Below are 27,936 nucleotides of genomic sequence, written 5' to 3'. Positions count from 1 at the left end.
GGACTACAAGCCCCATGATGCTGCGGGGCCAAGCTGTAACTAACCCAGCACGGCGCACCCGGGTCCCCTCCTCTCTTCCCCGCATTCGCTTGTCCCTCACCGTCCGCTCGGGCTGAGGGCCGGGCTATGCGGCTTAGGGGAGCCGGAGGGTGCGGGCGCGCGTCCCTGCGGCGGCGGCGGCGGCGGCGACCCCGGGGCCGGCGCCCCGAGCGCCCCCGCTCCAGCTGCGGGTCCCTGCTCCCTCCGCCGAGAGGCGTCTTTGTGTGCGGGGGTGTGGGAGGGGAGGCGCGAGGCCGCGTGCCGCCGAGTGCCCGCTCCCTCCCAGGGCGGGTGGGGGCTGCTCCGCGCCTCCCGCCGCCGCCTCCCGAGGACGCCCGCCGCCCGCACCACGCCGGGCGCGCCGCCCCCGCCCGCCGCCGCCGCCGCCGCTCGCACATGCCCGAGCCGCAGCCCCGCGAGCAGACAGCTCCGGCCGTCCGCCCCGCGGCCCCGGGCCCGGGCTCCCGCGCCGTCCCTCCCCGCGGGCCGGGCGCCGCGGCCCCGGCATGAGGAGCGGGCGATGATCCCCGCCAACGCCTCCGCCAGGAAGGGGCCCGAGGGCAAGTACCCGCTGCACTACCTCGTGTGGCACAACCGCCACCGGGAGCTGGAGAAGGAGGTCCGCGCCGGCCAGGTAGGAGCGCCGTCGGGGACCATGGCCCCGCACGCCCGCGCGGCGTGGGGAGGGGGCGCGGCGCCGCCTGTCCCGCCTCCCCGGCTAGTTTGCAGCGCTTCTTTGTTTGCAGCTGCGGCTTTTGTGCTCGTTGACCTGAAGTGGGTGATGGCAGCAGCCCCCGCCTGCTTCTCTGGTTCCAGGACCGGTGGCCCACACGTGTTCCGGGCTCTCCGAGACTGGTGTGGAAGGACCCTGTGTTCTTCTCCGTTGGGGCTTGAAGGGATTCTAGGGAGGGGTTGTCGGTTCTGTCTGGGCTCCATGTGGTGGGAGAGTCCACCCCACTCGATCTAGACGCGACATGACATCCCGCGTGAATGTGCAGGGACGGGAAAGGCCTGCGTGGGGAGGGGGCCCACATAAGATCGGGGAACAAGCTGTGTTGCACCCTCGGGCATTCCAGCCCCACCCAGTGCCCTCTCACTTCCTGGTGAACCAGGTCTCTGTTTGTTTAGAGTGGACAGAGCCTATGGGTGCTTCAGATGCCAGCCCTGGCTTCGGAGCCAGGAGTGAGAAAGACCCTATTGGGATGCTCCGGAGGGCCTTGTCCAGGTGCTGAAAGGCGCTCTCCTGCCTCTTGGTGCTAGGGCCTACCTTCTCACCGTGGAGGAAGCCAGGGGGCCATAGGAAGGACTTGAGGTCCTGCACAGAACAGGGGTTCCCTGCTTTCTGCCAATCAGAGAAACCTGTGGGTCAGACAGCTTTGGGTTGGGCAGCGACTTCAAAGAAGCCGGGGAGCTAGAAGTGGCAGTGCATGCCTGTAGTCTCAGCACCGGGGAGGCAGAGGCAGGAGGATTGCCACAAGTGTAAGGTCAGAGGGTGGACTTCATGTTGCAGAGCAGCCAGGGCTACATAGTGAGACCCTGTATTTGAAAACCCAGGAAGCCTGGGGGATGATTTCTCGGTCATTCTTCAGGACAAAGGTGGGTGCAAAGTCACTAATAGTCCTCAATTGTGCCTTGCCACCCCAGCTGACAACTGGCAAAGCAGTGACGGTGCCAACATTACCCTCCACCCCCTCAGGCGAAGCAGTGGGCAGAGCTGGACCCAGGCTACCCTGGGTTGCTTAAAGATTCAAATTTGCAGGCTTGATTAGGGTCTGAAGCTTAGGGATTTTAGGTCCACTACAATCATGGTAGCTCAGTGTGAAGACCTGTGTAATTCCCAAGGGAAGGGGCCAAGGCTGGACATCAGACTGTGAAGCAGAGAGGGTTGGACCGTCTGACATTCACTCCCAGCCTCCAGACCGGTACAGCACTTGACTCTGCATTTCATCCCGTTTAATAATAACATAACCTGGGCCTGCAAGCCTCCGGGCCAGCCTAGGGGTTCACTTCCTTTCTGCCTTTGCTTCCACCAGGTCACCCCAAGTTAGTTTATCTGTCATAAAGGCTTTGTAAAGACAGGAGGTCAGAGAGCTGGGAAAAGCAAATACAAGGTACCAAGGCCTGCCCTGGAGGAGATTTGGTTCTGGGATTACAGTGTGAGGAAGACAGGACGTAAAGATCCAATCCTGTTTTCTCTGGCTGCTCTTCATTTTCCTTGCCTGAGGAAGTCCCTAAAGATCTAGAGATTGTTAGGAGGCTAGAAACTGAATCCTCAGACTGTCTCAGCTCTACTCCCTTACAAAGGGTGTGGGTGGTCCTTTTCCTAAAACTAGAGAGGAGTGGCTTTATCATCAAGACCTCTGCTGACAGACCTCAAGTCAGCCATCTTGCTGGTGAGGTTGGACCGGGGAGCTGCTGAGGTCATGGTAGTCAGGGCTGTTTAGACGTTCCTCTCAGGCTCTGGCTTCCATAGTAGCTAGGTACCATGCTCACCTTACTCTGGCCCTGGTGAGTTAATATCACATTGAAATGGACACCAGCCTTGCCTGTTCTTGATCCAGGCCATGAGAATATAGGGCACCAGTTACATTAACTCTTGTTCATCCACGGGGATTCCAGGCAAGGTATTCTCCTTTCCTCTAGAACACCAGGAAGCACCATGTCAGTCAGCCTGGATGGGAGAGTCCAGAACACCAGGAAGCACCATGTCAGTCAGCCTGGATGGGAGAGCCCTGGCTGCACCCTAACCCTGGGCTGACCGAGAGTGACATTTGTATTCAAATGTGCACTTTCTCATTTTGGGGGCATTACGATGTCCTCTCAGGGGACAAACCTGGGGGTGAGTGACCTGAGGCCATTATTAGAACACTCCTGCAGACTCTTAGCATCCAGATGGTGTATGGGGGTCCCTGACCTCAAGAGCTTCTGGCACAAGCCGCCGTAGAAACCCGCCAGGCTTTTCCTCAAGCACTTGGCAGCTGGGTCTCCTTGGTCCTTGCTTGGCATAGCTGCTTTTGCTTTGCTCCAACAAAGGCCTGCAGAGGCCTCCCGTGGGCAGGCCTGGCAATGCTGGCTGGCTGGCTGAGTAGGGCTGAACAGAGAGCTTTCAGAGTGGCTCAGCTCCTGGGGGCTCTTCTGGGAGTGGTGAGCAGTTAAGAGGTGCTGGGCCTGGAAAGAACCTAGCCAGAGCCTGGCACCCTGCCAGGCAGGAGAGCTGGTGGTTGGAAGCCGTTTATGTCACTTCTCCTTAGCCTGGCATGGCCCAGGTTCTGGAGTCATGAGTTCCCTCATGGTGAGGGGGTAGGGATGGCCCCAGGAGTAGGATTGTTCTCCTCATAGCAAGGATTCTGAAGGGGGTCCTACTATGGCCTTGGGAATCATTGGGTTTTGTTTGTTTTTTTCTGGGGTTGCCTCTGTCATGGCCCTTTGTCTGGCTTTCTCCATACATCTTTCCCACTTAGAGCTCAGTGAGATGGGGTTGTGGGGCCCTGCTAAAAGTACCAGTTATGGGGGCAGGGGAGATGGCTCAGTGGCTAAGAGCACTGGCTGCTTTTCCAGAGGACCTGGGTTCAATTCCCAGCACCTATATGGCAGCTCACTAGTGCCTGTAACTTAAGTTCCAGGGGATCTAACACCCTCACACAGACAAACATGCAGGCAAAACACCAATGCACACAACACGAATAGAAAGAAGTACCAATTATGATGGGAACCTCGGAGGAGACACCTAGTACCTGCCCTCTGTACAGTAGGTAGTGCTGGGTGTGGGCTAACACCACAGTTAGTAAGCTAGGAAGGTCAGCAGCGAGAGCCACAAACCTCAAAACCATCCATTCATGCAAATCAGTGAGATCTGGGATGGAAGAAAGGAAGGGTCCCAGAGGGATGGAAGGGTGGACAGTCAGCCCCCTCCCCACCCCTCTTCCCCGTGACCACAGTACTCCTGTACCCCATGCACTCTGAGAAGACACCTTCAACCCTCATCACCCTTGAGTCAGCTCAGACATGCCCGTCCCTATGCCCCATGTTAGGTGGCAGCTCTCAGAAGCAATGACAAAACCAGACTCCATCCATTTTTCCTAGGATTGGGGAGGAGAGGTGGGTGGGCAGCAGGGGAGAGAGAGGAGGCCCAGTGGCCAAGGCTCTTGGAGCTCCCGCCCTTCTCAGTGCTCAGACTTACTGTATATTTGGCAAGTGTTTTTAAGGCTTTACTTGACAAACGGTTTCTGTCCATGCTGAAAGAGTTTGAAAAACACCCCGCTAGTGCGTGTGGGTGTTTAGACTGAGTGTGCCCTTACCAAGCACACGTTACACAAGTGAACTCCTAGAGGGCTAGAGAGCAGCTAGACACACCTGTGCCTGTGCTGTCAAGGGTGCACAGGTTCAGGGGTGTAGGTAGGACGAGCATGCTTTCTTCTGGAACCTGTGCGTACCAGTGTACGTGTGCACGGGGGTGCTGCTTGTGGGTGGGGGCAGGGAAGCTTCTGCCCAGGGAGCCCCAGCCGTTAAATCTAAAGACTTCTGCTATGATTCTCTCTGAGCCTGCTGGGTCCAGGAGGCTCTACTCTCTCTGTGGGGAGGGCGGGTGTTGGGTTTCATGGAAACCTTTTCATTGCAGCAATTAAACAAACAGCTGTGAGCTTTTGCAGAAGAAATTAATGAATTCTCCCACCTGGGTCCAGGGCAAAGTGCCACTTGTGCTGTAGGCCTTGCTCTGGATAGGAGGGGAGAGCGGCTTTAGGGTCTGGGTAGATGCATGGGGGTCCAGATGAGCCCTGGAATCAGTGTTGCCTGACGGCAGATGCTGGGAACAGTCTGAGAAGTTGGATAGGGAAAGGCGTCCACCTTGCAGGTCTAGTCTGCAGAGCTGAGAGCTGAGGCCCACAGGGGCCCTGGGACCAGGCGGGGTGCCTGCTTGTTCCCTGTGGCCTTGTTAGCTACCTTAGCAAGAGCATCGAGGGAAGGGTGGGGGATGCCCAGTAGCTCACCCGCAACCCAGGGAGAAGTACTTGTTGGATTGTTTGAAAAAGTTATTCGCCTCTTTGAAAAAAAAATTATTACTAGTTGGAGAGATAGCTCAGTGCTTAAGAGTACTTGCTGCTCTTGCAGAAGACCTGGGTTCAGTTACCCCCCCCCCCCAAAAAAAACAAACAAACCAAAAACCCTACATGGTAACTCACAAACATCTATGAGCAGTTCCAGGGACCCAGTACCTTTTTCTGGCCGTCTTCACAGGCACGAAGAATACACACAGTGCCCAGACATACATGTAGGAAAAACATCTCCAGACAAGTAAAAAAGTAAAAAACAAAGAAAAAGATAATTTTAGCTGGGCAGCGGTGGTGTGAGTTCGAGGCCAGCCTCATCTACAGAGCAAGTTCTAGGATAGCCAGGGCTACATAGAGAAACCTAGTCTCAGAAACAAAAAAACAAAAAAGAGAAAATGTTATTACACTCATCTATATGTGTGTGTGTGCACACATGCATAAGCGCATGCCACAGCAGAGATGTCAAGCTCTGAGCCCGTTTGTGTTTTGGAACCGAGTTTTAAGGTATGTTTATGCCTGTGCGAGTGCACCACTGCCAGCACACCTGGCCTTGAAATGGACTTTTAAAAAAAGATTTATTTTTATTTGTGTGTGTCTGCGATTCTGGGATGCCAGAAGACACATCAGGTCTTGGAGCTGGACTTACAGGCATTCGTGAGCTACCTGACGTGGATGTTGGTCCTCACGATGGGACATCAACGCCATGAACCACTGGACGGTCTGCCTCTCATGCACCCAGATGTCTTATTTTTGAGAAGTGAATTCATTTCCATGGTTTAAAATACTTAGTTGTTTATAGGAGGTTTTCTTTTTAAGTTAAAAATATTTATTTTATTTTAAAATTGTGTGTCTGCATGTGGGTATGTGCCTTGAGTGCAGGTGTCTGAGGAGGCCGGAGCAAGGCAGGAGCTCCTCTGGGGCTGCTCAGTCTGGGCGTGGCCTCCAGAGCAGTGCTTTCAGCACCCACTCTCTCTCCCCAGCTCTTGGGTTTCTACTGAGACAGCTTCCTGTCTTCAACTACTCACCGCGTGTACTCACTGGGCTCAACTCTGTAATTACAAATACTTCCGGAAGTATACCTCTTGGTTTATCACTCATGCTTTTTTATATTATTATTACTCTCTCCTGACCCTCGATGTAGTCATCTGTGCATTTCTTTAACAAATGTGCATTAGCCACTGGTTACATGCCAGATGCTGTCCAGGGCCTGGGAAGACATTGATGAGCAAAATAGGCAGGATCCAGCCTTGCAGCGTGCAGAGCCTGGGCGAGGGACACTGAGAGCAAACAAGCCTGGGGTGCTGCAGAGATTGAGACAGGATAAGGGACAGCGGAGAGATAAGCAGCGACTGTCACCTCAGGTTGGTTGTCAGGGCAGACTAAGCTAAGGATGTGACATTTGGTGGCAACCAGATGTGAGAAAGAAAGGTTCTATAGGCACTCGGTTTGTTTGTGTTGCTGTGACAGAATTCTTGATGGCTTAGGGCTGTGGCCCTGTGGTACAGCACTTGCCTAGCAGACAGCAAGACATACCCTGGCTTTGATCCCCCACACCACCAAAACAAAACAAGAACCCTTTAGCATAACTGAAGACTTCACAAGGAAAAGGGGTTGTTGTAGGTCACAGGATCCATAACTCTGGGAACTGGGAAGGTCAAAGGGGAGAGGGGAGAGTTCAAGGAGCACAGAGGTAGCATCTGGCCCAGCCAGGCTGTGCCACAGTGCAGTAAAGAAATCAGGGCACACAGAAGGAACCCCGGGGTGGGATGGGGCAGAGAGCCAGGAAGCTCAACTCATGTGATAGTGACCAATTCTTGTGGGAGCTGATTCAGTCCCCTGAGACCCGACCTGCTCTTGTGAGCCTGTTCTTCCCAGGGTGGTGCCCATGCCTGAATCACCACCCTGTGGGCCACAGCTCTCAGAGACCCGCTGCCTTTTTATCCTGATGTATGAGGAGGGACTGGGCTTCCAGCACATAAATCTTTGGGGGACAAATCATAATATTGGGGTATCCAAGGGATCATTTCTAAGATGACAAAGCAGTCTTGTAATAGGAGTGGTTGTGGGAGGGTGGAAGGGTGGAGGGTGGGCGAGGTAAATGAGTTTCACAAGTCCAGGGCTAGGGTTCTGCACTAACACACAAAAACCCACTGGAGAGCTTTGTGCTAAGGTGTGTCAAGTCCTGAGCAAATTTCATTTCATTCATTTTATTTATCTTATGTCTAGGAGTGTTTTGCCTGCCTGTACGTATGTGTATCACATACACGCCTGGCATCCTCAGAGGTCAGAGGAGACCATCAGATCCACTGGGATTGGAGTTACTGGTTATTGTGAGATACCACTTAGGTGCTGGGAACCAAATGTGGCCCCTCTACAAGAGCAACTCATGTTCTTAACCACTGAGCCGCCTCTCTGCTTTCCCTGTGTTCAGTTTGGCTTGGTCATGTGGAAGCATGAGAGAGGTGACATGAAGAGAGATGGGGAGACTGAGGTGCCATGTGAAAGGTCCGTGGTTGGGAGCAGCGTGGTGGCCTGAATGCTGGGAACTGAGGGAAATCTAGGTCTATGCTGAAGGCTGAGCTTACAGGTTATGCTAGCCGGCTGGTTAAATATGGAGGGTGAAGGAAAGAGAGGACATACAGGTTTTTATTTTTCAAGGTTTAATCTCTCTCTCTCTCTCTCTCTCTCTCTCTCTCTCTCTCTCTGTGGTGGGGGTATGAGTATGCCACTGTACGTGTGTTGAGGTCAGAGGACAATTTTGGAAGTCACTTCTCTCCCCTCGGCACATAGGTCCTTGAGATCGGCCTTGGGTGATTAGGTTTGATGGCAGGTGCCGTTACCTGCAGAGCCGTCTTGCCGCAAGCCTGTGCTGTACGGCTTAACCTGAATATGCAGTGAAGGGAGGCGCTGTCCACTGTGAGAGGAGCCAGGGGCAGCTGTATGGGAATGAAGCACGCCAGGGAAGGTGTAGAAGATGCTTCCGAAGTGAGCACAGGGCAGTGGCAAAGACCTGAGTCACAGGAGGCCGGGGGCTCTCAGTCTGAGAACTTAGTCATCTTCCCATCTTTTCCTGAGGGTGCAAATTGCTGCCCCCACCAAGGTCCTTTCACTGCCTGCAGAGGCAGTCCTCACCCCACCCCCAGCATCCCATTGTCTATTCTGGTTGGTTTCACAGTGGACACTTTGTCTCCAGTGGCTAGTCCCATGTGGCTGCAGGGATACTTGTGAGGATGGGGCCTAGAGCTCACTGACATATAGGACAACTGGGCATCATGGGAACTCCAAACATCTCTATTCAGAGGTCATTGGTGCCATCACTTCCTCCAAGGAAGAACTCTACCTTACCTGGGTGGAGGGGTGGGGAGGTGGAAAGAAGACACACTGCGTTCTGGCTGCTGATAACTTGGATCCAGTGGAAGGGGCACCAGTGTTGTGTCTTCTAACCTTGTCCTTTGCTGTGGTCAGTGTCCCCAGGTCCAGCACACTTCCTGCTGATGAGCTTGGGGTGACCTGGCTTGCTGTTCTGGGTCCCCTCCCCAACTGTGGCCGTTAGCTTCATCTGTTACACTAAAGTCAGAGTGGTTCTCAGCCACCGTCCATCTTCTGAAGATGTGTCGAGATTCTCATCTGCTGACATCTCTTTATTCTTGTGGGTTTTAAATATTTAACTGACATTCTTATACTTGCAAATGTAACATTTTTGGCGTTCTCCACTCCTTTGTGTAGATCCGTGTCTCCATCTGGTATCATTTTCTTCCCACCTGACCATTTCCACACATCTCCTGGCAGTCGGTTCTCTTAGCTGTGGCCCACCACAGAGTATCCATTTCCCCTCCGTTTTGGAAGAGTATTTTCATAAGGTATAGAGTTTTACGTGGAGTCTTCCTTTCCTCCACCCGGGCACTGTGGGTTTTCACTGCTGCCTTTGGGCTTCCACTGAGAGGCAAGAGAGAGGTGCTTTTCTTTGTCCCGCTGATCCAGGCCTTTCTTTAGTGCTGTTTAGGGTTCCTGTTAGCGCCTTCCCGTTCTGACTGGTGGTGAGGGGCCTGGCATCAGCTGATTATGGGGACATTGTGTTTCTCTGTTCTGTAGGTTTATCTTCGTAGTCATTTTCACAACAGATTGCCCCCAAAATGGATGAGTTAAAACGAAAACTTACGGTTGAGTGTAGGAGTGCATGCCTTTGATCCCAGCACTTGGGAGACAGAGGCAGGTGGACCTCTGTGTATTCAAGGCCAGCCTTGTCTACAGAGCAAGTTCCAGGACAGCCAGGGCTACATAGTGAGACCCTGTGTTGAAAAACAAAAAACAAAACCCCAAGACAAAAGACCCAAAATTTACTCTCTCAGAATTCTCAAGTGTCAGTAAGAGGCATATGCCTTCCACGTCTCTAGAGGAGACCCCGTCCCTGCCTGTTCCGACTTCCCATAGCACCAGGCACCCATTGCCTATGGTTGCATAGCCTTTGTTTCTATTTCTGTGTGTCCTGTGAAGACATATTAGTCAACGGATTCTGGGGCCATCACGACAATTTATGGTGATGACACCTGGAGGTCCTTGACATAGGACTACAGATGTCACGCTGGGTGTGGATCAAGGATCCAAGACTAGCCCTAGCTACCTCCTGAGTTCAAGGCCAGCTAAGGCGGTGTCTTAACCCCCCCCCCCAATAACAACAACCAACTGAGGAGGGGGGAGGGAAGAGCAGCGTCAGTGTCAGCTTGGGCTTCATAGCGCAGGCTCACTCAGAAATCAGCAAAAGAAAACTCCAAAAATCTCAAACTCAACCATACTGCACCACTGTCTGATTTCTGAGTGTCTACTGAATGCTCTTTCCTCTTGATTACAGACCGTATTTTCCATGGTGTGTGTAGTAATTTTTGAAGGGTGGCTGCTTTTTAAATGACACTGAGTTGGGATTTAATAAAGGTTTAAATATGAGAGTTAAGTGAAAGAGAGGCACGCCGCAGAAAATCAGACGCACCAGAGAGCGTGTGTGGTTGGTTTTGGAGACAGTCTCCTTACATGGTCCAAGCTATGAACTGTTACCTTTGCAGTGTCTGTTGGGATTACAGGTCTGAGCCACCGCATCCTGCATCATATTCCGTCTTCCAAGTTTTGACTGGAGGTTGGATGTGCAGATACATATTAAATACCTAAATTTTGTCTTCCTTTAAAAAGTAGTGGTTCTCAACCTTCCTAACGCTGCAACCCTTTAATAGAGTCCCTCATGTTGTGGGACTCCAATCATAAAATTATTTTGTTGCTATTTCATAATTGTAATTTTGCAACTGTTACAAACCATAATGTAAATTTCTGATATGCAGGATGTCTGATATGCAACGCCCAAAGAGTCTCAACCTCCTGGTTGAGTGAGAGCCACTGCTTTAAAGAATTTTAGGCCTCCTTTTAGCAAATTAATTACTTGCAAATGAGTGTGACTCTTTGGATGGTAACTCTTTTTTTTTTTAATTTTTATTAGATATTTTCTTCATTTACATTTCAAATGCTATCCCGAAAGTCCCCTATATCCTCCCCCTGCCCTGCTCCCCTACCCACCCACTCCCACTTCTTGGCCCTGGTGTTCCCCTGTACTGGGGCATATAAAGTTTGCAATACCAAGGATACTAACTCTTAATCCGTTTGAGTCTATGTTAGCCCCTTCTCTAGGACGGTTTATCCCTACTCGGGAGGGTCACAGAACATCTGGAGTCTACTAAATAGATGGGCAAATCAACAGACTCTTCCGAGCGTGCTTGGGCGTGAATAGTGGCCCTCAGCGAGCTTTGTCCACTCCTCTGTTTAGTAGAATCTTGTAGTTTTGCTGTGCACATATGAGGTTTGGTAGAATCAGTGAAGACCCAGAACATTCCCTGTGCAAAGGAGCAGCCCCGCTCTCTCCTCCCTCCTTTCCCCTTGTTCTCCCTTCCCCTCTCCCACTCTCCCTCCTAATTTCCTCACAGCCCTGCTTTCCCAGGACTTTGCATCTTCCTGCTCCGCCTTCTTTGGATTCCTGTCTGTTTCCACAAAGTCTGCCGCTCCCCCCCTCTCTGAGTAGCAACCTCGGATGCTCCTTCAGGTAGAAGTCCTGGGAGCCACCACGGCAGGGGTCCCAGTCAGAGACACCTGTTGCCAGTTGTCTGAAAACAATTTCTTTCATGTATTTTGAAGCAATAGTGACCCTATAGTGTCCACATTCAGTATAGTTTTTGTTACATCATCTTGGTTGGGAGAGAAGCCCTTTAGTAAGGTTTTGGAAAGGTATTACCAAGCATATGGTCAACTCACTGAATTGAACTAGAAGTTCAAACTCTTGAGAAATACTTAAATATTTATGTTTAACACATATTTTTAAAATTTATTTATTATTATACATAAGTACACTGTAGCTGACTTCAGACGCACCAGAAGAGGGCATCAGCTCTCATTACCAATGGTTGTGAGCCATTGGTAATTTTGCTGGGATTTGAACTCAGGAGCAGTCAGTGCTCTTACCTGCTGAGCCATCTCGCCAGCCCCAACACATAGGCTTTTTACAACACAATGGAGTTGTGTGTAGTGGACTATCATTCCTGAGACCATAGGATTTATGCAAAATGTTGATGCATGAGCCCAAAGGCATCACACAGGGCTCTGATGTCGTGTAGTAAACTCCTTCAGCACTACCAGTGTTGAAAGAGGGGAGGTGTTCTGCACTATGTAGTGCAGGCTAGCCTTGAACTCACAGTCTTCCAGTGTCAGCCTTCCCAGTGCTGGGATCATGCCTGTGTGTACTATCTGCTGTGTAGGTCTCGTCCTAGCTGTTTGCCAACTGATACTAAGTGGTCATGCCAACATGGTAAATTGCATGTGCTTCTTGACGGTGTGGTCTGAGACCACTAGGAGGGTTTCGCCATAGGCATGCAACCTCCTTGGCTAGCAGCACTTTGGATGGACCGCCATTCAGTTTCTGCCCTGCTTTTCACAGGAGGCCCACGATACCAGGTGGATAACTAACTCTACCTGGGGGCCTAGTGGACAGGAAGGAAAGTCCCCACTTCCCCCTCCCAGTGTCCTTTTTTCCTTGTCTCCTGTGCCCCTCTCCATTCTCCTGGCATAGCTCATCATGTCGGTCTCTCTCGTGGCCTTGTGAGCCGGACCAGGTGACATGGCCAGAGAGCTGTGGCCAGCATAGGTCCATGGCCAGCATAGGTCCATGTCAGGTTCCTCTGAAGTAACCAGGGCTCCATCTCAACTTCTTCCACAGGTGGACATTGAACAACTAGATCCCCGAGGCCGGACTCCTCTGCACCTGGCTACCACCCTGGGGCACCTGGAATGTGCCCGTGTGCTCTTGGCACATGGTGCAGATGTGGGCAGGGAGAATCGCAGTGGTTGGACAGGTGGGCACCCTTGTTTACCTTAGTCCTGCACCCAGTGTCAGCCACTCACCGGAAGTGGGCTGGAGGCTTACCCTGTGATATCATTCCCCTCCCACCAGTGCTGCAGGAGGCTGTGAGCACCAGGGACCTTGAGCTGGTGCAGCTGGTGCTGCGGTACAGGGACTACCAGCGGGTGGTGAAGCGACTGGCGGGTATCCCCATGCTCCTGGAGAAGCTACGAAAGGTGAGACCGGATTTCCACCTGCCGACTGTGGCCCTGTGTCCTGATCTAGTGCCAGCTCAGCCCCTGTCTCTGTCCTCCTTCAGGCCCAGGATTTCTATGTGGAGATGAAGTGGGAGTTCACAAGTTGGGGTAAGAGGGGCTGAACTTGACCCGGGGACTCTGAGTTCACTGTGCCCTCCCTGGAGTGTGGTTCCATACTCTTCCTGGGGCTCCCTCTCACCTAGCCTCAGCTCGGTGCCAACTTCCAGCTAGGTCTTTCCAGGTTGCCCCAGATACTGTCATGATTCTACTATGGTTTCTTTTCCTCTGTAATGGTTTACTTATTTAGTGCCTGTTGTTGGTGTAAGGTAAAGTCCAACAGGCGGGGGACTTACCTTGTTCAGTGTTGTATCACCAATGCCTGGCATGGGTTTGGTGGTCAGTAAATACCTGTTGAAAGCTTGGATGAGGTTGAATGGTGGCATGAACGCACCGTGGGTACTAGAGACAGCGTGAGCAAGCCATCCCCATGCCCAGCCTCAGATTGTTTAAATCTCCGTTAGGGGTGGGGGTGAAGGAAGAACCTCTCCCGAGTGAGCTCCCTAGTTCTTTTCTAGCTGTACCGCCAGCTCCAACGCCTGTGCCCCGAGCTGGCCCAGGAAGCTGAGTCCTTTCTGAACTTCCCTTCCACCCAGTGCCTCTGGTATCCAAGATTTGCCCTAGTGACACATACAAAGTGTGGAAGAGTGGGCAGAACCTGAGGGTAGACACCACGCTTTTGGGCTTTGACCATATGACCTGGCAGAGGGGGAATCGCAGCTTCGTCTTCAGAGGTCAAGGTCAGTGAGGCAGTAAGTCTGGCAGGGTGGGAGACAGCGGACAGCCCCAGACTGCCCTGACCCCTGTGCTGTTCCCTGGTGGCAGACACAAGTGCTGTGGTCATGGAGATTGACCATGACCGCCGCGTGGTGTACATGGAGACCCTGGCGCTGGCCGGGCAGGATCGGGAGCTACTGCTGGCTGCCGCCCAGCCCTCGGAGGAACAGGTGCTGAGCAGGCTTACTGCGCCCGTTGTCACCACACAGCTCGACACCAAGAACATCTCCTTTGAGAGGTGAGCTGGTGTAGCCTGGGTGGCCAGGAGCCAGCCCGATGGGCCATTCTTTCACCTGGACCACTCTACCTCCCCAGGAACAAGACTGGCATTCTGGGCTGGCGCAGTGAGAAGACAGAGATGGTGAACGGGTACGAGGCCAAGGTGCGCACACTCCTGATCCACTTTCCCCAGCCTGTGGGTGCAGAGGCAACCCAGCATGGAGGAAAGGCAGGAGACCAACAGGTTCCCCAGGAGAAGGCCGTTTGCAGAATCCTTAGGGTAGTCACATCCAAGGCTCTGTTCAGACACGCTGTATGGGTGCAGAGAAACTTGTACCACCCTCATTTCCTCCCCACAACAGGCAGATGCTCTTATCCCCACTCTATAGATGAGGTACTGAGCTTTCCCCACAGACCCCACTTAATCTTAAGCACTCCACCAAGCTGGGGTTGCCGGTTGTTATCCTGGACTACAGATGAGGCCACGAGGATTGGAGTGGCTCACTGACCTAGTAGAGGCACTGAAGCACTTACAGGCTATGTGTACAATTGTAGCAGAGCTAGGTATCGTATCTTGGCCACCTGTCCTCAAGGCCAGGCCTCTAAAAAGCTGTCCCTGAGGACCCGCACCTGCCCAGCACATGATGGATGAAGGAGCTGACACAGGCTTTAAGGCTCTGTACATGTTTCCTCCCTGGTCTCTATGCTCAGAGAAGAGGTCTCAGGTGTCTCAGCTATTGCATGCATCTCACTTTAAAAAAAAATTATTTATTTTATGTATGTGAGTACACTGTAGCTGTCTTCAGACACACTAGAAGAGGGCATCAGATCCCATTACAGATGGTTGTGAGCCACCATGTGGTTGCTGGGAATTGAACTTAGGATCTCTGGAAGAGCAGTCGGTGCTCTTAACTACTGAGCCACCTCTCCAGCCCTGCATCTCACTTTTAAAACTGTCTAATTTCTTGTATTTCCAACTAGAATGTGGCTCTCAAAGGGGCAGGGACTGCTGGGTTGTTCGGCATTTGTATTCCTGATGCCTGCCTCAGTGGCTGGCATCTCACTGCTCTAAAACATCTGCCAGCCTGGGCTGGGACTGCAGCCTCCTGGTAGAACACTTGCCTAGAGTGCCAGGGGCCCTGAGTTCAATCCCAAGCACCATTAAAAAGTTTGTTGAATGACTATAAATAAGTGGATGGATAGTTTACCATATTTATTTGCCAATATACCTAGAGTCGGGGGCAGAGGTCCCCTCTAAGACGTTTATTAGTGGGAGTGTGTCTTAGTCAGGGTTTCTATTCCTGCACAAACATCATGACCAAGAAGCAAGTTGGGGAGGAAAGGGTTTATTCGGCTTACACTTCCATACTACTGTTCATCACCAAGGAAGTCAGGACTGGAACTCAAGCAGGTCAGAAAGCAGGAGCCGATGCAGAGGCCATGGAGGGATGTTCTTTACTGGCTTGCCTCACCTGGCTTGCTCAGCCTGCTTTCTTATAGAACCCAAGACTACCAGCCCAGAGATGGTCCCACCCACAAGGGTCCTTTCCCCCTTGATCACTAATTGAGAAAATGCCTTAGAGTTGGATCTCATGGAGGCATTTCCTCAACTGAAGCTCCTTTCTCTGTGATAACCCCAGCTGTGTCAAGTTGACACAAAACTAGCCAGTACAGAGTGTTTGGAATTCCCTTGAGCGTGGGCACCAGAGCTGTCTCCAAACCTTTTTGTCTCTGTCCTTAGGTATACGGGGCCTCCAATGTGGAGCTCATCACCCGGACACGGACAGAGCATCTTTCGGAACAACATAAAGGCAAAGTCAAAGGTAATGAGCTTGAGGCAAGTGAGGACAGGTGCTGTAAGATGGGAGGGACACCTTCCATCTGGGTGTCCCCAACAGCATCCCCTGGCAGCCCAGTGCCAGGATGGCTCAGACAGACAAATGGATTTCAATTCAAATAGCTGTGTAACATACTGCAAAGAAGATCCCAGGCCTCATTTGGGCTCCGGAATTGATTATTAATGTCTGTATTGCAGTTAGGAGAGAAATGTCATGCATACCATTCAGAGGCTAATCTAGTCATCTGTCTCAAAGCCTGGGTAGAAAAGTCAGGGAGCCTTGCCACTGAGTGTCTGCTTGTTTATTTCACACACATGCATTGGGCATCATTAACCTGTCTCAAGTGGATACAAGTAACTCCTACCTATACAAGAACAAAATGAAGTCATTAACATGGAAACACCTAATGGAAAGCATACACACATTCCCAAAGAGAAGAAGGGTGCTTTGCTGTCCACAGTCACCAACCTAGAGAGAGGCATGTTGGGAAGTTTCTTCTGAGCCTTAAGTGTTAATCAGTCGATTGATTGATTGATTGATTGATTGAGACAGGTCTCAAATTCTCACTATGTAACCCTGGTCTCAAATCCTTCATGTACCCAGGCTGGCCTCAAACTCACAGACATCCATCCTCCTTCCTGTCTCCTGGGTGCTGGCATTAAGGTGCTACCTGCCATGCCTGGCTTGGGTGTCCTTTCATTTTACCCAAGCTTGCAGTGATCCTGAGCCCTGTTCTCAAGAATCCTCATCATTTTTAGGTGAAAGTGGCTAGGGGTGTGGGGTGCAGGAGCTACCCACGCTCCTACCCCAGGCACCCGAGTGTTGGGACTGCAGTATCCCTTGAGATCCCACATTCTTTCTAGGTTGTAAGACACCTCTGCAGTCTTTCCTGGGAATTGCCGAGCAGCACGGGGGACCCCAAAATGGGGTGAGTGAGTACCAGGGGTTTTATTGTCTTGAAGGGTGGGGATATGTCTTAGGAGGTTTGGGTGGTGCCCAGCTTACTGTGACCTATGTGGAGAAAGCCATGTCAGCCCTATGCTGGGAGGTGGAGGGGATGGATCAGAGACTGAGGACTCCCTCCTGTGTGGTACAGACCCTGATCACTCAGACTCTGAGCCAAGCCAACCCCCCTGCCATCACTGCAGAGGAATACTTCAACCCCAACTTTGAGCTTGGCAACCGGGCCATGGGACGTCCCATGGAGCTGACCACCAAGACGCAGAAGTGAGGCCCCCTGCTCTTCCTGGGGAGGGATGGGTAGGGCAGGGGTCCAGGAGGTGTTAGGAGGCCATGCCTTCCTACAGCTTCCCTTACCCCTTGGGATCTGGGGGACCAGGTTCAAGGCCAAGCTGTGGCTGTGTGAGGAGCACCCCCTGTCCCTGTGTGAGCAGGTGGCTCCCATCATTGACCTCATGGCTGTCAGCAACGCACTTTTTGCCAAGCTCCGGGACTTCATCACGTTGCGCCTGCCTCCTGGCTTCCCAGTCAAGATTGGTAAGCCACCCACCCCACACCCCAGCCCCATTTCTCCTCAGCCGCTTGGAGAGGATGCGGTTTAGAGGCACTCTGGGGCCTAGATATGAGGGAGGGGCTAGATGACAGTGCCTAATAGCGTCCTTATCCTCAGAAATCCCGATTTTTCACATCCTCAACGCCCGCATCACCTTCGGGAACCTCAATGGCTGCGATGAGCCAGTGCCCTCGGTGCGAGGTAGCCCCGGCAGCGAGACGCCCTCCCCTGGCAGTGACTCTTCCAGCGTCAGCAGCTCCAGCTCTACCAGTGAGACTCTCCACTCCCCAGAGTCCTACCCTTCCCAAGCTCGGCTCCATTTCCCCCCCAGACACTAAGGGGCGAGCACAGCCCACACCTGACCCCTGGCCCACGCCTCCAGCCTCCTGTCGTGCCTGTGAGATCTCCCCTGCACTGTTCGAGGCCCCACGTGGCTACAGTGTGCTGGGCGGCCAGCGAGAGGCTGTGCCTCGTGATGAAGATGATGACCTGCTGCGGTTTGCCATCCAGCAGAGCCTGCTTGAGGCGGGCAGTGAGTATGACCAGGTGTGTTCCCGATGCCACTCCAAGCTGCAGCGAGGGCAGGCAAGCCCAGCTAACAGGCTTTCCCCTACAGGTCACCATCTGGGAGGCGCTAACCAACAGCAAGCCAGGCACCCACCCCATGTCCTATGAAGGCCGCCGACAGGACAGGTCAGTGCCCACGAAGCCAAAGAGAGCCTAGAGGTGCCTGTTCCCTCTCTTACCCCAGACCCACATGCACAGAGATCCTCACTAAGCCATCATACTGCACAGTGACACTGGAACCCTACTAGGCCCAGAGAACCCTCAGTGCCTTCAACACCTGGTATCGAGAACCCGTTATCAAGATGGCTTCTGCCAACCCCCTTTCCTGGCACAGGGAGGGTGGCCAGTGCTCCAGGCATGTGCAGAGATCAGGGACCTAGCTCCCTGGACCTTCAGACCCTCAACAACAGACAGGTTGGCGGGACCTGGGATCTGCCATCACTGGGTGGGGCCCAGACAGCCCAGCGAGACTCATGGCTTCCCCAAGAGGGTGGCAAGCCTGCCCAGCCCTGGGACCTCCACGATGTCTCCTGCCCCGCTTACGAGCAGGTGTCCCAGGTGTGCCGGGAGCGGGGAGCGCTCGACAAATCCTCCCCGCCCCCAGGAGCGCCCCACCCACGCCGCAGCGCCAGCCCATGCCCCCGGCTCCAGTGCCCAGCCCTCGGCCCAGCCCAGGTCCCGGCTCCAGCAGCCATGTGTTCCGGAGCTACGACGAGCAGCTGCGGCTGGCTATGGAGTTGTCCGCTCAGGAGCAGGAGGAGAGGCGGCGGCGAGTGCGCCAGGAGGAGGAAGAGTTGGAGCGGATCCTGCGGCTCTCGCTGACCGAACAGTAGCGCCTCCTGCTGGGACCCTCGCCCACTCCACGCAGGACCCGGGTCTGCGCACCTGCCGAGCGGCTGCTGGAGTCTGGAGCCATCGCATTGCGGGTGTAGCAGCGCATCAGGCTTGAGATGCCAGGGGTTTGATACAGGCGTGGAATCACTTTCCAGGCCAGAGCCCTAGAGGGGTGCTGGTCTCCCTGCTTTGCTGTATGGTGACCCCTAATCCGCTTCTCTGGGCTCAGATCTGTCCAAGGGCGGAGGCAGGTGGTATTGAAAAGGAAACGAATCCTTGAGAGGAGCACTGTCCCGTCCCTTGCTCCTTATGGCTGGTCCTCCTTCTTGCTCACTGACCCCTCTCCAGGACACTGTCCCTGAAGCCTTCGCATCTCAGCTCTTCACCCCTGGGAGGCAGCTGATCGCCCTGCGTGCTGTGTCGCGCTGCTTTGTCCCAGACACAAACCAGCACGTCAAGGGCCTAGCTCCTCCCCACCCCGGCATTTCAGCGTCAAGTGCACTTAGCGGGGTACCCAGCCCCCCCAGTCCCAACACCTGTCCTGTGTCTCAGGGTGGTCCTAGCTTCTCCTTAGGCAGCCAGGAATTGGAACCCCCATGCCCGCAGCACGTTTTTCTTATGATCAGGGAGTGTGCCTAAGGTGCCCCCTAGTTTGGGCAAGGCCTGGTTCCCTCACGGTGCCTTGGGGAATGGGGGCAGCATATTGGCTTGGGGGCAAGCACTAGAACCGACACAAAAGGGTTGATGAGGGCCCTGGCACCACTGTCACCACCCACCCCTTCCTACCAGCTGCTGCTAGCCCTCTGTGGTTGTGCACCCCTCTTGCCCCCATTCAGGGGCCGACTAACACCCTTTATCCAATGGTGCTAACCCCGGCTCTCCCTTTTCCACCCTACCCACCTAAAGAAGCACAGGCCCCACGAAGCAGGGGCCACACCCTTGTCCTGGGCTGCCTTCTGGCTGGCTTCTCTCTGCCAGGGGCTCAGAAGGGGCACAAAAGGGGGTCAAGAAAAGAGCAACAAAGCAAAATTGTTCTTCCTCTTCCCTTCCCTGATGCCAGGGGCACCAGACTGATTCTGAGGCACAAATAAAAGCGGTTTCAAACCAGATGCATTTCTACTTAACTTTATTGGGGAGAAGTGCCCACAGGGGTGGGAGGTGGGTGGGGTCTTGGGAACCTCAATGCAAAGATGGATGACCTGGGATAAAAAGCTGCCTGATGGGTCCTCAGTCCAGCTTGCATTTGCTAGGTCTCCTCAGTTTTCCAAAAAGGACTGAGGTGCCCCCTAGTTTGGGCAAGGCCTGGTTCCCTCATGGTGCCTTGGGGAATGGGGGCAGCATATTGGCTTTCTGTGCAGGAGGCACAGACTTGTACTTAGTGAAGTATTTCATTAGTAATGCCTCAGTGTTTCTATAAGAGTCAGCAGAGTGCTGGTGTGTGTGTGTGTGTGTGTGTGTGTGTGTGTGTGTGTGTGTGTGTGTGTGTGTTGAACCTGCTTCCGTGTGCCTGTTCTCCTGAGATTTCTCTGGTGGGGTCTGTTTGTCTCCAAGAAGCTGCCGTCTTTGGAAGTGAGAAGATGGGAAGAGCCCTCTGCCATAGAATTATGGTTGAAGCCAGTGGGTTAAGCTCTTCTGGCAATAGAAACAGGGTGCTGCTTATTAGGAGAAATATTGGAAATTTCCTGAGGTTCTGGGGATATCTGTTGAATCGCCATTCCTGTGAGGTCAGGCCTAGGCCCCTCAGCATCCCCAGGATCACGCTAATACTAAGCACTTCCCCTGCCCAGGGTAAGGGACAGAGAGGGACACCACCTCACCATGAAGCACCACTGCTAAGGCCACATTACCCCAGGCTTCCCCGAGGCCTGATCTTGCAATGTTTGGGGACCTAGTACGGAGCTCAGTCCCTGCCACTTAAGATCTGTGTGTTCAGGCCTCTTGTGGGAGATGGAGTTTCTTTTCTGATCCCTCCCCTGATTCCAACCCCACGAGGCAGGGTGCAGAGTTCCAGACCAAAAGCCGGTGCTGCCAGTCGGTGCGCCCTGCCCCATTGAGTCTGCAGTGTGCAGAGCTTTGCAGCGCGTAGGCAGTGCTAGTCTGTGCCGTCCACCAGCTCACAGAGCATGTTTTCCAACGCAGTGATGCGCTCCTCTTGGGCCTGCACTCGATCTCGGAGGGCCTTTATCTCCTCCAGCAATGTCTCCAGGGTGTGCTGCTGCTGGCATGTGGGAGACAGAAGAGACCATGGCAGAGAGCAGGAGGCAGGGGATAGAGTCAGGGTGGCGTGGTCAGATCTCAGAGCTTACCGACAAGGGGGCCTCGCTGGCGGACTGGCTGCGCCGAGGACTGGCCGGCGGGCGCACATCTAGGATGTTGCGTTTGGTGACCCGAAGCTCACGGTGTTTGGGGGGAACGTAGCCTTCCTTCAGCGAAATGAGCACAGGTTCTGCATCCTGACCTGATAGCCACTCATCAGCTTCCAGGGCAGGCTCAGGGCCAGGCGTGTCTGGGTATAGGTCATCCTGGAACAGGTCTGACTGAGGGGGTGGGAGGACAGGAGGGCCTGTATGAGCTGAGCAGTGGATGGCTGTTTTGATGCTTTCCAGCCAACGCCCTCCTTCCTCACCTTTCGCGGTACAGTCATGATGATGGGTTCACACTTTCGTTCGTGCAGCTTGTAGAACCTATGAGGGAGGGGGAAATTCAACATTCCTGCTGACTCCCCATCCTTTTTTAAAATCCCTATGTCTGTGACTAAGGTGTTGAAAGTCAACACCACGCCGAGTAATTACCATTCACACATTATCAGTGTTGGGTTAAAACACCTCTGTTGGAATGTCAGGCTAGTAGGACAATGCTGGGACTGTCACTGAAAAAGACTAGTATGGCTCCTTTCTTTTTTCCCCAAAGAACAGCACAATTAGGGGAAGCCCGGGAGCTGACATGAGAAATAGAGGCAGGGGGACAGGAGGGACAAAAGTGCTGACCTGGCGATTTCACATTTGCTGACATCCAGTCCCCGCTTGGGCATGAAACCCATACCCCGTTGCGGTTCTTTGCTGCTAAATGTGTTCAGATAATGCACGAAAGGTGGTTCTTCCGTAATTTCAAAGTACCGAATGCTACTGTCACCCTGCAAAACCAGCCAATTTAGATGGCACTGCCAGACAGCGTGCTCACATCTTCATCCTGGCCCTGGTTCTTCCAGCCCAGCCTCCAGCACCTTGCCACACAAGTAGACGATGCTGGAGTCAGGATCGTAGAATGGTAGTAACACTCCGTTGCTTGTGTCCATCTCCTGCAGGGCCACTGGCTCTTCGAAATTGTTCTGCCGAGCACAGGGAGAGTGACCAGCCCTGTTCTTCCTCCCGGGTTACATCAGAATTCGCTTTATAGCCACCCCAAATCCCATGCGTTTCCAAGACAGCTCTGGTGAGAGCTACAGGCTCTTCTAGATGCATCTTTCCCTTTCCCTCACACAGGAACACCCTGTGCGGTTGCATGCAGTCACAGCAAACCACCCCCAGGGACTTGGCATCACCAGGAGGGGGCGCCAGCGCGAGCTCCTTCAGGCGACGCAGCAAAACTGGGCAGTGTTGGGTGTGAGGTGGCAGCAACCTTCAGCCCTGTCGGAATGGGCATACCCTGCGGGTGCAGGGCGTCTGGCCCCTCGCCCGTGATGCCAGCCCCCGGGGCACACATCCCAAGCCTCCAACTGTGTTACCGGGTCCCACAGGCCTAGCTCTCGCTGGCTCATGCGGGTGAATCCCGTGGTGAAGATATGACCCAGCCGCGTGAAGACAGCCCGCATGGGTCTCATCCCCTCGTGGGCTGCAAACCTCTCCTGGGAGGAAGGGGGAGAAGGGAGGAGCATCACCTTGCTGCCTGCCTTCGGGAGATGGAAATCTGAGCAACCTTGCCAACCTGAGTGTGGGGTGGGGGTGGGGGTGGGGAAAAGGAGTCTAAGAACTCAGCTTCTCCGAGGTCAGTGGCAGGACCATGGCCTGGAGATCAGGGCTGTGAGAGAGCAAGAGGCCTGGAGCTCTCAGCAGGTTCCAGTCCTTATGCACCCTCAAAGGCTGATCCCTGGGGCGGGTGATGTCTGCAGGCATCCTAGGGTTGCAGTGGTGTTCTATCCACAAGGGAGCCCCGTGCTCCACTTGGGCCTCTTGGGTTGGGCCACCACTCAGGAGGGTGCTCCTGGTTGACCCTGCAAAGCGAGCCAATGCGCCCGCCTCCGCCTGGCCTACCGGGTCCCAGAGTGCGAGTTGCCGCTCACTCATCCTGCTGAAGCCGGTGCTGAGCAGCTTCCCGTCTGCGGTGAAGACGGCCCGCAGTGGGCGGGCGCCCTCGTGAGGCCGGGCTCGCTCCTGCTCGCAGGGTTAGTGGGTTAGAGTGCCCGCCCACCCGCCCTCCGGCTCCCAGCCGCACCACGCCTGTGCTCCAAGCAGACATGCAGGCACCCGACTTCCCAGGTTAGAAGGAGGCTGGCCAGGACAGGGCCACTGGCCTCCCAGGGCACCCAGCTGGGATAAGCCACGCTTGAGGGTTATTTCATCCCCACCCAGTGGGTCAATGGGTGGAAAGGGGGTCAGGTCTCGGTAGTCAGGCCCCAGACCCTGGAAGATGGCGTTGGATATCTGAGAGGAGAGGGTCCTGAAGCTCAGGTTTCATGCAGGTTCTGGTTGGAGGATGGAGTTTCCAGCTTCTCCCTCCTCAATCTCAAAGCAAGGAGCCCTCCTCGGAGCTCTTAGATGTATGGGAGGGGAGCGAACCGGGTTGCAGTCTGGGAGTTTACTCAGGGTAGGAGGGATTGAGGCTGTTGAGCCTGCAAGGGGTGCGGAGGGGGTTGGGTCATGACTAATCTCCGGAGTAGGGATAAGACAGGTAAAAGCTGGGACCAGAGGCTCTGATGACTGGGTATCAGGCACTAACGGCTGGTGTTGAACAAGGGGGTGCTAGCTAGGGAATAGGCAGCCAGGCCAGGCACTCACCGCAACCACTTGACTCTTCCGGGGGTCAATGATGCGCAAGGTCTTGTCCTTGCAGGTGGTGGCTAGCAGGCTACCATTGCTGTTCCAACACACGCTGTGGATGACGTCAGGGTGTATGTCGTCCAGGCTCAGCAGTACCTCCCCAGTGCCCACATTCCAGATGATGATCACATTATCACCCCCTGTCCAGAGTGACCAGGCGTATCATCCGAGGCTCTCCTTCCTCACTCCCACCCTCATCTACAGAAGGGACCCTCCTTAGCCCCACCCCAGACCTGCACTGAGCAGGACATTCCTGGCAGTAGGATGCCAAGACAGGATGCCCACACGCTTGGAGTGGCCCTCGAGTGTGATGACAGGTTCTGTGATGTTTCTTACAGGGGTGTAGTCTGGAATCTGCCACACCTAGGTAGGAAGAAAGGCAACAAGCAGGTGGGATTCAGAGATGGCTCACACACTTAGTGCTATTGGTCTTCTTGAGTGGTACGGGTCAAATACAGGAAAAAAAACTTGGTGGTACCAGCACCGTGAAGCAGCAGTTGTGAGCTCTCCAAAGACTGCCTTACTCTGTCAAGAAAACTTCAGAGTGCTGTACCCCTGCTCTTAGGGCCCCAAGTTATCCATGGTTATAATTAGTTCTAGGCAGTGCCCTCTGGGAGGGCGCAGGTATGTATTTAACTAAAAATAATCTGGGAACTGGGCAGGACAGGGCAGAGCTCCTGGCCTCTACCCCTTCTATTATCTTCCCCAGCACAGGTGAGACACCTCCCCGTTCCCCAGCCCAGCTTGGCAGCATCCACTAGTCTCCTACCATGACTGTGGTGTCATCTGAGGCACTGGCGATGACGTTGTCATTGTGTGGGCACCAGTCAATGTCCAGCACAGGGCCAGTGTGCCCAGTGACCAGTGGGTAGTTCTTATCCACTCGTCCTGTCTGGAGGGGTCAGAGAGGGTGATATGGGTTCACTGTCATTCGTGTGTGTGTGTGTGTGTGTGCACAAGCACCGCTGGGAACGGAACTCAGGGCCCAGCACTTGTTAAGTAAATGGTCAACCAATGAGCTGCATCCCAGGCCCTTGCTCTCCTGTATGTGGTTTTGAAGTGGGCAGTAGATTTGTTTACCTCTCAAATCTGTGTTATTAGTTTTCTCTTTGCAGACCTTTTTCAGAATTTAACCCCACCCCCACCCTCAGTCTACTCTTTGAACTTTGCTGGAGATGCACAGTGTGAATGCCTTTGTATTAGGAAGTCTGATTCAGAGAGACAGGCTGACCTAACAAAGTACCCACAGCAGGACACGGAACCCAGACTCAAGTTAAGGTCTCATTATGTTGATTAGCCTAGGCTGATCTTGCCTCGGTCTTCCCAGTGCTGGGCTCATGGGCGTGAACCCACATGCCCTGTGAGGAGGATGTGCTTGAACCTGTCCCCCAAGTTGGAGGACCTTTGGCAAGCCCCTGGAGAGAGAGGTCTGAGTGAGTGACTCTGACGGCAGTGGCTTAGCCCCTGGGGCAGACCTCTCCCTTGGTTTCACCTTGGAGTCATAGGCAGCACGCAGTCTTGGTGCTGAGTGTCCCTTACCAGGGGCTGGCACTCGTCTTTCTTTTTGTCTTCATGAGTAAGTTGTGGGAGCTCTGAAGACTCTGCAGGGGTTGGCATTGGCCCAAAGCACATAGTCTGGGAGAGAGGGTGACTAAATGCCATTGACATGGCAGTCACACTGGGGGAGGAGGTGGCTCGGGCTGAAATGTGAGCCCTTGGGATGCTGTCTCTGGATGGTGTCTGCATTGTCCAGCGTGAGTCATAGGCTATTGTCAGGCCTGTCCTGACCCCACCACTTGTGAGGTCTTCTTTAGCAAGGTATAGGGCTCAGTATCTAGGTCAAGGTTATGCTTTGGGGTATCTCTCCTGGGGTACAGATGGCTACGTGTCTGCAAAGGTGGCAGTCAGTGCCTGGCCCTTTCCCTCATGTGCAGGGGAGGGAAGGCTCTGACTATTGTAACTTCTCTTTTTAGTTTCATCCCACTCCCAGGATCAGAGTCTGAACACCTCTCTCTCTCTCTCTCTCTCTCTCTCTCTCTCTCTCTCTCTCTCTCTCTCTCTCTGTATCTCTGTCTCTCTCTGTTTCTGTGTGTGTCTGTGTGTCTCTCTCCATCTCTCTGACTCTGCCTTTCTCTGACACTAGGTAAAGATAAGGTTAGAGTCTGACTGGACCTTGGTCTGCTGTATCCCAACCATCTCCATCACTAACACCCATCTTGGTTTCTGCTAGGAACACAGTGCTCTGTGGCCTAGAGATCGGGCGCACAGGTCACGCTGATGTTGCTGTTCTCCACCATTCTTTGTGGGTTTGGCAAAGACAGAGTACCCAGTCCACACAGACTGCCCTTCTGGAGGCCTGGACTTCAGTGAGAAAAGGCTAGTGTGGGATATATCCCAGAGACCCTAGCCAGTGCCCTCCCAATTGCTTTCTTCCCCTCACCCCTCACCTTGGCCAGAGGCAGGACAATGAAGGCACCTCCACCTCCAGCCTCCACAATAATGGCTAGAAATTTGGGGTTGACGGCACAGAAGGCGCTGTCCCATGTGACCTTGGATACCCGGATGTCCTCATAGGCCTGGTCAGCCTTTGCTGCCTGACCAAACACGTGGCGGAACTTGCTCTGCCGAACAACACGCCGGCTCATGGCTGGGGCAAAGATAGGGAGTATCAGAGTCTAGAGGCACGTTGGTCCTTAATCCTGCGAGCTGTGGAAGGGAGGAGTGAGTGAGTAGGATTATCTGGCCAGGATCTTCAAAGTGACCAAAGTTGGAGGCTGGTTTTTGACATCTGTCTCATGTTGTTTAATATGAGGGACAAGGATGGGGAATCTCACCGCTTCTTAGACACACAGGCTAGCCGGGATAGCAGAGGCTGACACAGGGCTGAAACTTCCTCCAAGACCTAATGTTTTGAGGAGGAATATCAGGGGGTCCCCTCATGCTGCTAGTCATGTATGAGACCTCTTTGCAAGTGTTTGTCTCTCTGAAAGGCTCCCCACCCAACACCTTCTCTTTTAGTCAGTGGACCGTAGCTCAAGGCTAGGTAGGACTGCAGCCCTCAAGATCCCATATTCACATCGCTGAGTTCAAGCCGGTGTGTCTTTTTCTACAGCTTGGCCAAGAGAAGAGGTCCTTTTGTTAGCCCTGCTTCCTACTCTTTTTAAAAGATTCCTCCGGTGGTGTGGGGTATGTGGGAGTAGGGCGATCTTCCTTCTGTCTATTTCCCCATGCACTGATTTCTCCGGATGGGGTGGGGTGGGGGAGTCCTGGCTATGGTCATCTGACACAAATATCATACTTTGGTCCAGCCTCTTGGGTGCGATGCCTGGGCTGGCTAGTCCGTTCTCTTGAGGGTGGGGGCCCTCGACCCCACCTGCAAGGACCAGATGTGCAACCAGGGAGGAGGTGAGGTCCTCTTTCTGGTTCTACGACTTCGGCTTCTGGAGCTAGGAGCTTAGCAATGCTTGCTACTTTTCCCAAGGGGACACAGCAGGTTCTCCCAAAGGCCAACTGCTTCCTGCCCCTCCCCTGCCCGGGCATCCTTGTGCCCTTCAAACCACTTCTGTAGCCCCAGGCCTGAAGGCCGGCCTACTCGCCCCCTCCTCCAGCCTCCTGCCCCGGCAGTGCGTTCCTGTGAGACTAGGTGTCTCCTCGCCAGCCGCTGTCCGGCCAAATATAGACACCAAGTCCGCCCTGACGAACTGAATTTAGCGGCGGGGGGGGGGGGGGGCGCAGACCTCTGCCCCCTCCAGAGACCCCGCCCGCGCCGTTGGCTGCGGTGGCGGAGGCAGGGAGGGGGGTACCTGGTCCTAAGCCGGGCGGGGGTGCTCACGCTGCGACTCCTCTGCGGAGCGGGCCGGGGTATGCGAAGGGCCGAGGAGGCGGCGTCCGTGCGTCCGGGCCAGGGTGTTCCGGCCGCTGCCTGCGGCTCTCGGCTGCGGGCTCCGCTGCAGTCCCAGCTGCTGCTGCCATCAACCTGAGGGGGCGGGGCCGGACGGGGGCAGGGCCAGGCCAGAGCGGCTACGCCCTGTCCAGCGCGCGAAAGTCCGGCGGGCGTCTCAACTCCGCTGTAAAAAGGGAAAAGTAAGTGTGCGTGCGCTGGCGGGGTGTTCGTGCCTCGTGTCTGCCACCGTCCCTCGCATACAGGTTCGGGAGGCGCTTGGTCCAAAGAGAGACACGGAGAATGGGAGCCACCGCGCGAGATCAGGTGCCTGCGCGCCGCATTCCTGCCGCAATCGCGCAGCTAATTTAGTCGTTCCCAGCGGGCGGGGTTGTCCCCAACAGCCACGACCCGCCGCGAAGAGGCCTCAGAAGATACTCTGGGGGAATCGTCTCAGTAGCTTGATGAGGGTCTACGTTGACCCAGGGCAATTGATGAGGCT

General features: G+C 54.1%; 2 protein-coding genes and 1 non-coding gene across 41 annotated transcripts; 1 reads left to right on the top strand and 2 right to left on the bottom strand.

Moving 5' to 3' along the window:
• Nucleotides 1-69: 69 nt before the first annotated feature.
• Nucleotides 70-19,627, top strand: Ankrd13b (ankyrin repeat domain 13b). Of its 21 annotated transcripts, NM_172945.2 has the most exons (16): nt 434-673; nt 12,334-12,469; nt 12,568-12,692; nt 12,776-12,821; nt 13,367-13,510; nt 13,596-13,785; nt 13,863-13,929; nt 15,508-15,589; nt 16,468-16,532; nt 16,701-16,831; nt 16,944-17,101; nt 17,235-17,387; nt 17,500-17,663; nt 17,734-17,810; nt 17,933-18,098; nt 18,234-19,625. In NM_172945.2, the coding sequence occupies exons 1-16, from the start codon at nt 560-562 to the stop codon at nt 18,504-18,506; spliced, it is 2,091 nt and encodes a 696-aa protein (NP_766533.2). In that variant the 5' UTR covers nt 434-559; the 3' UTR covers nt 18,507-19,625. The 21 variants fall into 21 exon arrangements, 17 of the variants coding, with proteins under 17 accessions (NP_001360811.1, NP_001360812.1, XP_006533460.1 ...); NM_001373882.1 differs by lacking the exon at nt 17,933-18,098 and having other exon boundaries at nt 70-673; nt 18,289-19,627; NM_001373883.1 differs by lacking the exon at nt 17,933-18,098 and having other exon boundaries at nt 70-673; nt 18,234-19,623.
• Coro6 (coronin 6) lies at nt 19,628-27,791 on the bottom strand. 19 transcript variants are annotated; one of them, XM_006532940.2, is made up of 12 exons: nt 27,358-27,790; nt 26,389-26,456; nt 26,002-26,260; nt 24,324-24,446; nt 23,788-23,917; nt 23,513-23,694; nt 22,243-22,362; nt 21,742-21,846; nt 21,506-21,651; nt 21,145-21,202; nt 20,825-21,055; nt 19,628-20,736 (listed from the first exon to the last, which is right to left on the bottom strand). In XM_006532940.2, exons 3-12 carry the CDS (start codon nt 26,197-26,199, stop codon nt 20,611-20,613), a joined length of 1,419 nt encoding a protein of 472 aa, XP_006533003.1. In that variant the 5' UTR covers nt 26,200-26,260; nt 26,389-26,456; nt 27,358-27,790; the 3' UTR covers nt 19,628-20,610. The 19 variants fall into 19 exon arrangements, 16 of the variants coding, with proteins under 16 accessions (XP_006533003.1, XP_006533002.1, XP_006533001.1 ...); XM_006532939.2 differs by lacking the exon at nt 26,389-26,456 and having other exon boundaries at nt 27,358-27,621; nt 27,699-27,715; XR_001779955.2 differs by lacking the exon at nt 26,389-26,456 and having other exon boundaries at nt 20,825-21,051.
• On the bottom strand, nt 22,538-22,594 carry Mir12181 (microRNA mir-12181). Its single transcript, NR_162779.1, has one exon. It is a non-coding gene; the product is annotated as a microRNA mir-12181 (primary transcript).
• Nucleotides 27,792-27,936: the final 145 nt, after the last annotated feature.

This window comes from Mus musculus, chromosome 11 (genome assembly GCF_000001635.26).
Source record: "Mus musculus strain C57BL/6J chromosome 11, GRCm38.p6 C57BL/6J".
Taxonomy (NCBI): domain Eukaryota; kingdom Metazoa; phylum Chordata; class Mammalia; order Rodentia; family Muridae; genus Mus; species Mus musculus.
Note: the sequence above shows the minus strand (reverse complement) of the source record. Positions and strands in the feature narration are given on the sequence as shown.